The sequence below is a fragment of the Leptodactylus fuscus genome, chromosome 5, assembly GCF_031893055.1.
Source record: "Leptodactylus fuscus isolate aLepFus1 chromosome 5, aLepFus1.hap2, whole genome shotgun sequence".
NCBI classification, from domain to species: Eukaryota; Metazoa; Chordata; class Amphibia; order Anura; family Leptodactylidae; genus Leptodactylus; species Leptodactylus fuscus.
In genome coordinates, this window is record NC_134269.1 from 16354702 (window position 1) to 16369425 (window position 14724).

Below are 14724 nucleotides of genomic sequence, written 5' to 3' on the forward strand. Positions count from 1 at the left end.
ACTGGGAATTCAAAGAATATATTGGGAATACAAATACCCTCATTTCTTGCTACTGCCATATAGTGCCAGTTTCTGACTGGTAATTCAAAGAATATATTGTGGTTACGTGCACCCACAATTTTTACTACTGGTATACAGTGCCAATTTCTAACTAGGAATTCAAAATGCGCAAGGCTCCCGGAAAGGGACGTGGACGAGGCCGTGGGCGAGGTCGGGGGAATGGTTCTGGGGAGCAAGGTAGCAGTGAAGCCACAGGGCGTCCCGTGCCTACTCCTGTGGGGCAGCAAGCATTGCGCCACTCCACAGTGCCAGGGTTGCTTGCCACATTAACTAAACTGCGGGGTACAAACCTTAGTAGGCCCGAGAACCAGGAACAGGTCTTGCAATGGCTGTCAGAGAACGCTTACAGCACATTGTCCAGCAGCCAGTCAGACTCTGCCTCCTCTCCTCCTATTACCCAACAGTCTTGTCCTCCTTCCTCCCAAAATTCCCAAGCTTCACAGAACAATAACCCCAACTGTCCCTGCTCCCCAGAGCTGTTCTCCGCTCCTTTCATTGTCCCTCAACCTGCCTCTCCACGTCACGATTCCACGAACCTAACAGAGGAGCATCTGTGTCCAGATGCTCAAACACTAGAGTCTCCTCCATCTCCGTTCGATTTGGTGGTGGATGACCAGCAACCCACCCTCATCGACGATGATGTGACGCAGTTGCCGTCAGGGCATCCAGTTGACCGGCGCATTGTGCGGGAGGAGGAGATGAGACAGGAGTTGGAAGAGGAAGTGGTGGATGATGAGGACACTGACCCGACCTGGACAGGGGGGATGTCAAGCGGGGAAAGTAGTGTGGATGTTGAGGCAGGTGCAGCACAAAAAAGGGTAGCTAGAGGCAGAGGCAGAGGTCAGCAGCTTAGGCGAAGCCAGGCCACACCCGGAATCTCCCAAGATGTTCCAGTTCGTACCCAGCCCCGAAAAACTCCCACCTCGAGGGCACGTTTCTCGAAGGTGTGGAGTTTTTTCAAGGAATGCGCCGAGGACAGATATAGTGTTGTCTGCACAATTTGCCTCTCGAAATTGATTAGAGGCTCTGAGAAGAGCAACCTGTCCACCACTTCAATGCGCCGTCATTTGGAATCCAAGCACTGGAATCAGTGGCAGGCAGCAACGGCAGGACAAAGGCCGCCTGCCGTTCACGCCACTGCCACTGCCTCTGCCACTGCCTCTGCCTCTGCCACTGCCACTGCTGACTGTGCTGGCGATGCACTCCAGAGGACGAGCCAGGACACCACTTCATCTGCCTCCGCCACTTTGTTGACTTCTACCTCATCCTCCCCTGGTCCTGTCTTATCTCCTTCTCCTGCACCATCAAAGGCACCATCAGGCGTTTCTTTACAACAACCCACCATCTCTCAGACATTGGAGCGGCGGCAGAAATACACTGCTAACCACCCACACGCGCAAGCCTTGAACGCCAACATCGCTAAACTGCTGGCCCAGGAGATGTTGGCGTTCTGGCTTGTTGAAACTCCCGCCTTCCTGGACCTGATGGCAACTGCGGCACCTCGCTATGCCGTCCCTAGCCGTCACTACTTCTCCCGGTGTGCCGTCCCCGCCTTGCACCAGCACGTGTCACTCAACATCAGGCGGGCCCTTAGTTCCGCGCTTTGCACAAAGGTCCACTTGACCACCGACGCGTGGACAAGTGCATGCGGACAGGGACGCTACATTTCACTGACGGCACACTGGGTGAATGTAGTTGAGGCTGGGACTGCTTCCCAAACTGGCCCGGTGTACCTCGTCTCCCCGCCTAACATTCCTGGCAGGGACACGAGAAGAACACCCCCCTCCTCCTCCTCCTCTACCGCCTCCTCCTCCGCCACCGCCTCCTCCTCCGCCACCGCCTCCTCCTCCGCTGTTAGATTGACCCCAGCTACGAGTTGGAAACGTTGCAGCACTGGCGTTGGTAGACGTCAGCAGGCTGTGCTGAAGCTGATCAGCTTGGGGGACAGACAGCACACTGCCTCCGAGGTGAGGGATGCCCTCCTCGATGAGACGGCAATATGGTTTGAGCCGCTGCACCTGGGCCCAGGCATGGTCGTTTGTGATAACGGCCGGAACCTGGTAGCAGCTCTGGAGCTTGCCGGACTCCAACATGTTCCATGCCTGGCCCACGTCTTCAACCTAGTGGTGCAACGTTTCCTAAAGAGCTACCCCAATGTTCCAGAGCTACTGGTGAAAGTGCGGCGCATGTGCGCCCACTTTCGCAAGTCGACAGTAGCCGCTGCTAGCTTAAAATCTCTCCAGCAACGCCTGCATGTGCCACAACACCGGCTTTTGTGCGACGTCCCCACACGCTGGAACTCAACGTTTCAGATGTTGAATAGAGTGGTTGAGCAGCAGAGACCTTTGATGGAATACCAGCTACAAAACCCTAGGGTGCCACAAAGTCAGCTGCCTCAGTTTCACATCCATGAGTGGCCATGGATGAGAGACCTTTGTGACATCCTACGGGTCTTTGAGGAGTCCACAAGGAGGGTGAGCTCTGAGGATGCGATGGTGAGCCTTACAATCCCGCTCTTGTGTGTTCTGAGAGAATCCCTGATTGACATCAGGGATAACTCAGATCACACAGAGGAGTTAGGGATAGCATCCGATCCGTCACAGCTGGAGAGTAGGTCCACACATCTGTCCGCTTCACTGCGTTTAATGGAGGAGGAGGAGGAGGAGGAGGAGGAGGAGGAAGAAGAGTTGTCCGATGATGTGATGGTGATACAGGAGGCTTCCGGGCAACTTCGAATCGTCCCATTGTTGCAGCGCGGATGGGTAGACATGGAGGATGAGGAGGAAATGGAGATTGAACTTTCCGGTGGGGCCAGAGGAGTCATGCCAACTAACACTGTGGCAGACATGGCTGAGTTCATGTTGGGGTGCTTTACAACCGACAAGCGTATTGTCAAAATCATGGAGGACAACCAGTACTGGATCTTTGCTATCCTTGACCCCCGGTATAAAAACAACATCTCGTCTTTTATTCCGGTAGAGGGGAGGGCCAATCGCATCAATGCTTGCCACAGGCAATTGGTGCAGAATATGATGGAGATGTTTCCAGCATGTGACGTTGGCGGCAGGGAGGGCAGTTCCTCCAGTAGGCAACCAAGTTCTCACCGGTCCACACAAACGAGGGGCACACTGTCTAAGGTCTGGGACACCTTGATGGCACCCCCTCGCCAAAGTGCCGCCACGGAGGGTCCTAGTGTCACCAGGCGTGAGAAGTATAGGCGCATGTTGCGGGAATACCTTTCCGACCACAGCCCTGTCCTCTCCGACCCCTCTGCGCCCTACACGTATTGGGTGTCGAAGTTGGACCTGTGGCTTGAACTTGCCCTATATGCCTTGGAGGTGCTGTCCTGTCCTGCCGCCAGCGTCCTATCTGAGAGGGTGTTCAGTGCAGCCGGTGGCATCATCACTGACAAGCGCACCCGTCTGTCAGCTGAGAGTGCCGACCGGCTCACTTTGATAAAAATGAACCACCACTGGATAGAGCCTTCATTTTTGTGCCCACCTGTGTAAAGCACCCCAACATGAAACTCCATGTCTGTACTCAACCTCTCCAATTCCTCCGCATCCTCATACTCATCCACCATAAGCGTTGCACAATTCTGCTAATACTAGGCTCCCTCCACCCTGATTTCCCCCAACTCTGCTGGTTAGAGGCTCCCTCCACCCTGATTTCCACCAACTCTGCTGGTTAGAGGCTCCCTCCACCATGAATTTGCCCAAACTGGGCTGTTTAGAGGCTCCCTCCACCATGAATTGGTCCAAACTGGGGTTTTTAGAGGCTCCCTCCACCATGAATTGGTCCAAACTGGGCTGTTTAGCGGCTCCCTCCACCATTAATTGGTCCAAACTTGGCTGTTTAGAGGCTCCCTCCACCATTAATTGGTCCAAACTGGGCTGGTTAGAGGCTCCCTCCACCATGAATTGGTCCAAACTGGGTTTTTTAGAGGCTCCCTCCACCATGAATTGGTCCAAACTGGGGTTTTTAGAGGCTCCCTCCACCATGAATTGGTCCAAACTGGGCTGTTTAGCGGCTCCCTCCACCATTAATTGGTCCAAACTGGGCTGGTTAGAGGCTCCCTCCACCATGAATTTGCCCAAACTGGGCTGTTTAGAGGCTCCCTCCACCATGAATTGGTCCAAACTGGGGTTTTTAGAGGCTCCCTCCACCATGAATTGGTCCAAACTGGGCTGTTTAGCGGCTCCCTCCACCATTAATTGGTCCAAACTGGGGTTTTTAGAGGCTCCCTCCACCATGAATTTGCCCAAACTGGGCTGGTTAGAGGCTCCCTCCACCATGAATTGGTCCAAACTGGGGTTTTTAGAGGCTCCCTCCACCATGAATTGGTCCAAACTTGGCTGTTTAGAGGCTCCCTCCACCATTAATTGGTCCAAACTGGGCTGGTTAGAGGCTCCCTCCACCATGAATTTGCCCAAACTGGGCTGGTTAGAGGCTCCCTCCACCATGAATTGGTCCAAACTGGGGTTTTTAGAGGCTCCCTCCACCATGAATTGGTCCAAACTTGGCTGTTTAGAGGCTCCCTCCACCATTAATTGGTCCAAACTGGGCTGGTTAGAGGCTCCCTCCACCATGAATTGGTCCAAACTGGGTTTTTTAGAGGCTCCCTCCACCATGAATTTGCCCAAACTGGGCTGTTTAGAGGCTCCCTCCACCATGAATTGGTCCAAACTGGGCTGGTTAGAGGCTCCCTCCACCATGAATTTCCCAAAACTTGGCTGTTTAGAGGCTCCCTCCACCATTAATTGGTCCAAACTGGGCTGGTTAGAGGCTCCCTCCACCATGAATTTGCCCAAACTGGGCTGTTTAGAGGCTCCCTCCACCATGAATTGGTCCAAACTGGGGTTTTTAGAGGCTCCCTCCACCATGAATTGGTCCAAACTGGGCTGTTTAGAGGCTCCCTCCACCATGAATTTGCCCAAACTGGGCTGGTTAGAGGCTCCCTCCACCATGAATTGGTCCAAACTGGGGTTTTTAGAGGCTCCCTCCACCATGAATTGGTCCAAACTTGGCTGTTTAGAGGCTCCCTCCACCATTAATTGGTCCAAACTGGGCTGGTTAGAGGCTCCCTCCACCATGAATTTGCCCAAACTGGGCTGGTTAGAGGCTCCCTCCACCATGAATTGGTCCAAACTGGGGTTTTTAGAGGCTCCCTCCACCATGAATTGGTCCAAACTTGGCTGTTTAGAGGCTCCCTCCACCATTAATTGGTCCAAACTGGGCTGGTTAGAGGCTCCCTCCACCATGAATTGGTCCAAACTGGGTTTTTTAGAGGCTCCCTCCACCATGAATTTGCCCAAACTGGGCTGTTTAGAGGCTCCCTCCACCATGAATTGGTCCAAACTGGGCTGGTTAGAGGCTCCCTCCACCATGAATTTCCCAAAACTTGGCTGTTTAGAGGCTCCCTCCACCATTAATTGGTCCAAACTGGGCTGGTTAGAGGCTCCCTCCACCATGAATTTGCCCAAACTGGGCTGTTTAGAGGCTCCCTCCACCATGAATTGGTCCAAACTGGGTTTTTTAGAGGCTCCCTCCACCATGAATTGGTCCAAACTGGGCTGTTTAGAGGCTCCCTCCACCATGAATTTGCCCAAACTGGGCTGGTTAGAGGCTCCCTCCACCATTAATTGGTCCAAACTGGGCTGGTTAGAGGCTCCCTCCACCATGAATTTGCCCAAACTGGGCTGTTTAGAGGCTCCCTCCACCATGAATTTGCCCAAACTGGGCTGTTTAGAGGCTCCCTCCACCATGAATTTGCCCAAACTGGGCTGGTTAGAGGCTCCCTCCACCATGAATTGGTCCAAACTGGGTTTTTTAGAGGCTCCCTCCACCATGAATTTGCCCAAACTGGGCTGGTTAGAGGCTCCCTCCACCATGAATTGGTCCAAACTGGGTTTTTTAGAGGCTCCCTCCACCATGAATTTGCCCAAACTGGGCTGGTTAGAGGCTCCCTCCACCATGAATTGGTCCAAACTGGGTTTTTTAGAGGCTCCCTCCACCATGAATTTGCCCACACTGGGCTGGTTAGAGGCTCCCTCCACCATGAATTGGTCCAAACTGGGGTTTTTAGAGGCTCCCTCCACCATGAATTTGCCCAAACTGGGGTGTTTAGAGGCTCCCTCCACCATGAATTGGTCCAAACTGGGTTTTTTAGAGGCTCCCTCCACCATGAATTGGTCCAAACTGGGGTTTTTAGAGGCTCCCTCCACCATGAATTGGTCCAAACTGGGGTTTTTAGAGGCTCCCTCCACCATGAATTGGTCCAAACTGGGTTTTTAGAGGCTCCCTCCACCATGAATTTGCCCAAACTGGGCTGGTTAGAGGCTCCCTCCACCATGAATTGGTCCAAACTGGGGTTTTTAGAGGCTCCCTCCACCATGAATTTGCCCAAACTGGGGTGTTTAGAGGCTCCCTCCACCATGAATTTGCCCAAACTCTGCTGGTTAGAGGCTCAATCCACCCTGATTTTCAAAACAAATGTTGGTGCCAACCTCAACTTACTACAAGGGCCAAATTCACTGCTGGTGACAAGCTCTCCTCACTGCAAGTGCCAAATACACATGTTTCAAGGTGTTTTCCTACTGTCAGAGAGGTGGTATTGAGTGTGTAAAGTGTGTAGTTGTTAGGCTGTGATGTTGGGGTAATAGAGGGTCTTTGGTGTGTTAGATGCCCCCAGACATGCTTCCCCTGCTGTCCCAGTGTCATTCCAGAGGTGTTGGTATCATTTCCTGGGGTGTCATAGTGGACTTGGTGACCCTCCAGACACGGATTTGGGTTTCCCCCTTAACGAGCATCTGTTCCCCATAGACTATAATGGGGTTCGAAACCCGTTCGAACACACGAACATTGAGCGGCTGTTCGAATCGAATTTCGAACCTCGAACATTTTAGTGTTCGCTCATCTCTAATTGTAAGCTCTTGTGAGCAGGGCCCTCAGTCCCATTGTGTGAAGTGACTATTACTCTGTAATGTATCTTTTTGTCTGTACTTGATCCCTACAAATTGTACAGCGCTGTGGAATATGTTGGCGCTATATAAATAAAATGTATTATTATTATTACAAATGGCATAGTGAATCTCCGCCTATTGTCTTTATACAGGTCACACAAGGTTCACACTAGCGTTCGGGTTTCCAAGTGGACCCGAAAAACTGAACCTCTATCTGCTTACCTGTGTAACCCCGCTGACCCCATAGACTATAATGGGTTCCGCCGGGTTTCCACCCATTTTATACGGTCGGGGAGAGAAAAGTCCTTCAAATGTGATGCTCATATACAAATACATTATATTAATCCATGAATGACATTCTATGAGTTACTTACCACTCTTCAGGACTGCTTTTACCGTCATGACATAGTTGTCGTACTTATCTTTACCTTTCGTAATTTCAGTCAGTGTCGCCTTAAAGACTGGAAATGAAATACATTGAACCGGGTCAGAAGATTTTATGAGCGTTACGTAATACAGTCACAGTCACAGTTTCTCCTGTGTGATGGTCGTAGTGGAGGGACTGTAAAAACCCAATGCACAGAATACGCCTCACCACTTGTGGAAATGGTACCCAGGGTGGCCAAAGTCCGATTTTACAAGTGCTATTTTATTGAAAGCATTCTCAATATTAATTTACCTCCCGTTCCATACCTGGCTCCGTCATCAGATTTGCATGCTCAAAATTGCAGACAGACTGCCTTAAAGGCATGGCTGACTTTTATAACCAATTTGATCATTGCATCTAAAGTCCAATAGCTACTTTGTAAAGCTATTTGATTAAAGGGAATTTTTTGTCCCTAATACTTTGGAATAGCCTTAAGAAAGGCTATGCTTCTCCTACCTTTAGATGTGTTCTCCGCACCACCGTTCCGTAGAAATCCCGGTTTTCGTCGGTATGCAAATGAGTTCTCTCGCAGCACTGGGGGCGGGCCCCAGCGCTCAAACAGCACTGAGGGCGTCCCCAATGCTGCCAGAGAACTCTCCAGTGCTGCCTCCATCTTCTTCAGGAAGGTAACGCGTGGGGCGTTTCCTTTCTTGTTGGTAGGTAAGATGGCAACATTGTATTGTTATACCACCTAGGAGAGATACTGGGTTCCTGGCTTTTTCACACTGCTGTCAATGGTTAGGTGCATCCTGCACCATACATTATTATATATTGTTGTTCTTATCCAGGACCATTCCTACTTCATGTAATTGTTATTGGCCATCTGTTTTCTACCTACTACTGGCTAGTTGGTACTGTGTAGTTTTGTCTACCTCCACTTGCTTATAGTAATTGTATTATGTAATTGTCTCTCATATATGTTATGTGATTCTACTGTTTTAGTAGGTATTAATAAAATTTATTATGTTTTATTAATCAATTGTGTGGTAGTTTTGTACTGTTGGACATTCTTATGGTGCAGGCTTTGAAACTTGTAGGCCTCTGGCAGAGCCGTCTGCGCATGCCCACAGGCCAGAAGAAAATGGCCGCTTACTCGCTGTGTAAGTGGCCATTTTTCTTGTGGCCGTGGGCATGCGCAGTAGGCTCTGCCCAGTTTCAAAGCCTGCACCGGACAAATACACAGGAAGATAAAATTTGAAGAAGATGGAGGCAGCGCTGGAGAGTTCTCTGGCAGCATTGGGGACTCCCCAGTGCTGTTTGAGTGCTGGTGCCCGCCCCCAGTGCTGCAAGAGAACTCATTTGCATAACAGAGAAAACTGGGATTTCTATGGAACGGCGGCGCAGAGAATACATCTAAAGGTGGGAGACAAATAGCCTTTCTTAAGGCTATTCTGACGTGTTAGGGACAAAAAAAATTCAGTCTCAATGATAGGATCCCTTTAAAACGTTTGTACAGTTTTGAGTATACAGCTCCTATGCAGATCTATGTGTCTCCATGGCAACAGACTACAAGCTCCATGTGTAGTCTGATAATGTAGTCATTTTTCTTCTGCTTTGGAATACATGTGAGCAAATAGTAAGAGAGAAATGTAAACAGGTTTATAGTTATAGGATGAGCGGAAGTAGCGGGGACCCATAGGGCACATAAGAAGACTCCCCTAAATGTACTGCACTCCATTACACATGGTGCAATGAATTCACTCTGCCAGGCATCGGGCCTGGGCAAAGCCGACTGCGCATGCCCGCACTACAAGAAAATGGCCGCTTACAGTCAGAGCGGCCATTTTCTTGTAGCGCAGGCATGCGCAGTCAGCTCTGCCCAGACCCGATGCCTGGCAGAGTGAATTCAGAGCTGGAAGAAGCCGAAGGAACGCTGCACGGAGAAGACTTCTAAAGGTAGGAGAAGAACCAGCGTTGATTGGCCGACTGTATAGCATTTGGCCAATCAACGCTGGTTCTACATCGAATTTTTCCATTCGAACAGTGGGTAGTATTCGATCAAGTATGAGTATTTTGAATACTGTAGTATTCGATCGAATACCTACTCAATCAAGTACTACTCGCTCATCTCTAATGTTTAGCAATTGGTAAAAGCCCAATTTTCAAAAAAAAAAAAAAAATCACATAATTAATTCCCCCAAAATTACAAAAAAAATCATCTATATGGAATAAATGTAAATGTCGGATTAGATATATAACCGTAGGATGACAGTGATCTCACCAAAGTCCACACTAGTTTTACACGCCTTATTCTCCCGATCGCGAGCATTAAATTCATCATCTTCCTCTCGCTGCTTAAAGCAATTCTCTGAAAAAAAGGGACAATGAATATTCTATTAAATTATCAAATTTTAACAAAACTCGTCTTCTAGGAGGGAAGTAGAGAGGAGGGAACGTCGGGAGATTTGTTTCGCAAATATTCGCAAGGTTTGTCCGCCTGTTTTGTGTTAAGGTGGAAGTGCTACTTTTATACTTTGAGGTTTGGTCAGCAGACACCCTTGACATTTATATCGACCTTCTCTCGTCTGTCCTGGGATCCTTTGGGATGATCTTCGGTCATCTTTTCGCCTCTTTCGGTGTCACAGCCTCGGAGGACTGCAGCTGTTAGTGATTGGTTTTCAGCAGCCGTATGGCGTGTGCTGATGTCATGGCAATCTAGCGCAAGTGTAATGATGTCAGCAGGGGCATAACTACCGGGGTAGCAGCTGTCATAGGGACCAGGACATTAGGGGCTGGCGACAGCCGCTAACACTGCGTTTTTTTTTTGTTTTTTTTAAATAGGCCGTTACTGGCTGGAGTTACTCCAGCCGGTACTAATGGGCCCTATTTACTTACCGATCCTGGCAGGGGCCGGGATCGGTAAGTGACACCGCGGGCCCCACAAAGACTATTATTATACTCGGAGGTCTTTTCAGACCCCAAGTATAATGATCAGAGGCCCAGGAGAGGTAAGGGAACATAAAAAACACTGTTAGTTTCCTTTCCAGGATCCAGAGTGGCTTCAGGCCTACTTCTGTGAGGTCCCTGACATCACATGAATGGCGCCTGCATCCAGGGTGATGTGACATACCGAACATCATTGAAGATGGCCGACACCACCAAGGAGTGCAGCAGAGCCAGGGATAGGTAAGTGACAGTGTTTATTATGTTGATATCCCCCCTCTGAAAAGACCCCAGAGTATAATAATTGTTCATGGGTGTCCACAGTGGGGCATAATACTATGTGCAGGGGCCACTATGGGACATAATACTGTGCGTAGGGGCCACTATGGGGGATAATACTGTGTGCAGGGGCCACTATGGGGGATAATACTGTGTGCAGGGGCCACTATGGGGGATAATACTGTGTGCAGGGGTCACTATGGGGGATAATACTGTGTGCAGGGGCCACTATGGGGGATAATACTGTGTGCAGGGTCCACAGTGGGGCATAATACTATGTGCAGGGGCCACTATGGGACATAATACTGTGTGTAGGGGCCACTAAGGGACATAATACTGTGTGCAGGGGCCACTATGGGGGATAATACTGTGTGCAGGGGCCACTATAGGGTATAATACTGTGTGCAGGGGCCACTATGGGACATAATACTGTGTGCAGGGGCCACTATAGGGTATAATACTGTGTGCAGGGGCCACTATGGGGGATAATACTGTGTGCAGGGGCCACTATGGGACATAATACTGTGTGCAGGGGCCACTATGGGGCATAATACTGTGTAGGGGCCACTATGGGGGATATTACTGTGTGCAGGGGCCACTATTGGGGATAATACTGTGTGCAGGGGCCACTATGGGGGATAATACTGTGTGCAGGGGCCACTATAGAGTATAATACTGTGTGCAGGGGCCACTATGGGACATAATACTGTGTGCAGGGGCCACTATAGGGTATAATACTGTGTGCAGGGGCCACTATGGGGGATAATACTGTGTGCAGGGACCACTATGGGGCATAATACTGTGTGCAGGGGCCACTATGGGACATAATACTGTGTGCAGGGGCCACTATGGGGCATAATACTGTGTGCAGGGGCCACTATAGGGTATAATACTGTGTGCAGGGGCCACTATGGGGGATATTACTGTGTGCAGGGGCCACTATGGGGGATAATACTGTGTGCAGGGGCCACTATGGGGGATAATACTGTGTGCAGGAGCCACTATGGGGGATAATACTGCATGCAGGGGCCACTATGGGGGATAATACTGTGTGCAGGGGCCACTATGGGGTATAATACTGTGTGCAGGGGCCCCTATGGGGGATAATACTGTGTGCAGGGGCCACTATGGGGGATATTACTGTGTGCAGGGGCCACTATGGGGCATAATACTGTGTGCAGGGGCCACTATGGGACATAATACTGTGTTTAGGGGCCACTATGGGGGATATTACTGTGTGCAGGGGCCACTATTCTGGATAATACTGTGTGCAGGGGCCACTATAGGGTATAATACTGTGTGCAGGGGCCACTATGGGGCATAATACTGTGTGCAGGGGCCCCTATGGGGGATAATACTGTGTAGGGGCCACTATGGGGGATATTACTGTGTGCAGGGGCCACTATGGGGGATATTACTGTGTGCAGGGGCCACTATGGGGGATAATACTGTGTGCAGGGGCCACTATGGGGGATAATACTGTGTGCAGGGGCCACTATAGAGTATAATACTGTGTGCAGGGGCCACTATGGGACATAATACTGTGTGCAGGGGCCACTATAGGGTATAATACTGTGTGCAGGGGCCACTATGGGGGATAATACTGTGTGCAGGGACCACTATGGGGCATAATACTGTGTGCAGGGGCCACTATGGGACATAATACTGTGTGCAGGGGCCACTATGGGGCATAATACTGTGTGCAGGGGCCACTATAGGGTATAATACTGTGTGCAGGGGCCACTATGGGGCATAATACTGTGTGCAGGGGCCACTATGGGGCATAATACTGTGTGCAGGGGCCACTATGGGGGATATTACTGTGTGCAGGGGCCACTATGGGGGATAATACTGTGTGCAGGGGCCACTATGGGGGATAATACTGTGTGCAGGAGCCACTATGGGGGATAATACTGCATGCAGGGGCCACTATGGGGGATAATACTGTGTGCAGGAGCCACTATGGGGGATAATACTGTGTGCAGGAGCCACTATGGGGGATAATACTGTGTGCAGAGGCCACTATGGGGGATAATACTGTGTGCAGGGGCCACTATGGGGAATAATACTGTGTGCAGGGGCCACTATGGGGGATAATACTGTGTGCAGGAGCCACTATGGGGGATAATACTGCATGCAGGGGCCACTATGGGGGGATAATACTGTGTGCAGGGGCCACTATGGGGTATAATACTGTGTGCAGGGGCCCCTATGGGGGATAATACTGTGTGCAGGGGCCACTATGGGGGATATTACTGTGTGCAGGGGCCACTATGGGGGATAATACTGTGTGCAGGGGCCACTATGGAGCATAATACTGTGTGCAGGGGACACTATGGGACATAATACTGTGTGCAGGGGCCACTGTAGGGTATAATGCTGTGTGCAGGGGCCACTATGGGGCATAATACTGTGTACAGGGGCCACTATGGGGCATAATACTGTGTGCAGGGGCCACTATGGGGGATATTACTGTTTGCAGGGGCCACTATGGGGGATAATACTGTGTGCAGGGGCCACTATGGGGGATAATACTGTGTGCAGGGGCCACTATGGGGCATAATACTGTGTGCAGGGGCCACTATGGGGCATAATACTGTGTGCAGGGGCCACTATGGGGGATACTACTGTGTGCAGGAGCCACTATGGGGGATAATACTGTGTGCAGAGGCCACTATGGGGGATAATACTGTGTGCAGGGGCCACTATGGGGAATAATACTGTGTGCAGGGGCCACTATGGGGCATAATACTGTGTGCAGGGGCCACTATGGGGGATACTACTGTGTGCAGGAGCCACTATGGGGGATAATACTGTGTGCAGAGGCCACTATGGGGGATAATACTGTGTGCAGGGGCCACTATGGGGCATAATACTGTGTACAGGGGCCACTATGGGGGATAATACTGTGTGCAGGGGCCACTATGGGGGATACTACTGTGTGCAGGGGCCACTATGGGGGATAATACTGTGTGCAGGGGCCACTATGGGGTATAATACTGTGTGGAGGGTCCCCTATGGGGATAATACTGTGTGCAGGGGCCACTATGGGACATAATACTGTGTGCAGGGGCCAATATGGGGGGAAAAATAGTGTGTGCAGAAATGCGCGGGGGGGGGGGGGGGTGGCGGCGGTGGTAGGGGTCAGTTGATCGAGGTCTTCAGCGTCAGTCGGGGGGGGGGGGCATGTCAAAAGTTCGCCACGGGGCCCCGCCATTCCTAGTTACGCCACTGGGGAGGACTAGGGGCAGATGTAGGGGGGCAGTTAAACTGAATGCACATGGAGGGGTGACATTAAACTGGGGCAGCTGGAGGAGGATATTAAACCATGGGGGGTAGCTGGAGGGGGACATGTCTGCCTCTAGTTGCCCCCAGTTTAATGTCCCCCTCCAGCTGCCCCAGTTTAATGTCCCCTCTAGTTTCTGCTGGTTTATACTGGGGCACCAGGAGAGGGACTTAATACTGTGGGACATTTGGAGGAAAACGTTATAATGTGGGGGGGTATAATGTCAGGGTGACTGTAGGAGGATTTCACTTTGTGGGGCACATGGAAAAATGATTGAGAATAGGCGGAGTCAGCGGAGAGGTGGGTGGAGCTAAATTTGCCACGACGCGCATGGCCCTCTAGAACCGTTACAATATCTGATGTGGCCCCATGGGAAAATTAATTGCCCACCACTGGTCTATAGGGTCCGTGGGTTTTCAAACGCAGGTGGGAACCAAGTGTGACCAATATTTTTGCATTGCCAGGGTGGGGCTATAACTTGCAACATGGGCAGGTAGTAGCCATATATTTCTTTTTACTTTATTTTTTATACTTTTTTGTCTTTTTGAAAGATCCATCCATACAAAAATACATCATGTTCTAAATAAGGTCTTACTAGAACTTTGGGGCAGATTTCTGCTGCTTTCCCCATAACTTGGGCTGATACGTTAGATACAATTACAGGAGGGATGCAACCATGTGAATTACACTGGAGAGTAGATCTGGTTCCTTTAGGACCCAGGAGCTGATAGTTCTAGGACCCAGAAGGGGAGCCACATCACATACAGATCGATGGGGAAGGCCGGGGTGGTGATAAACCAGCTTTATTTTCTCTATCGGATTTTGTG

The 14724-nt window shown here is 50.5% G+C and overlaps 1 protein-coding gene across 1 annotated transcript in view; it reads right to left on the reverse strand.

The window, feature by feature from the left end:
- Positions 1–14724, reverse strand: part of LOC142204431 (venom factor-like) — a 105840-nt gene that overhangs the window by 11207 nt on the left and 79909 nt on the right. The window contains 2 exon segments of the mRNA XM_075275743.1: positions 7397–7483; positions 9671–9755. Coding sequence (XP_075131844.1) covers positions 7397–7483; positions 9671–9755 — 172 coding nt within the window.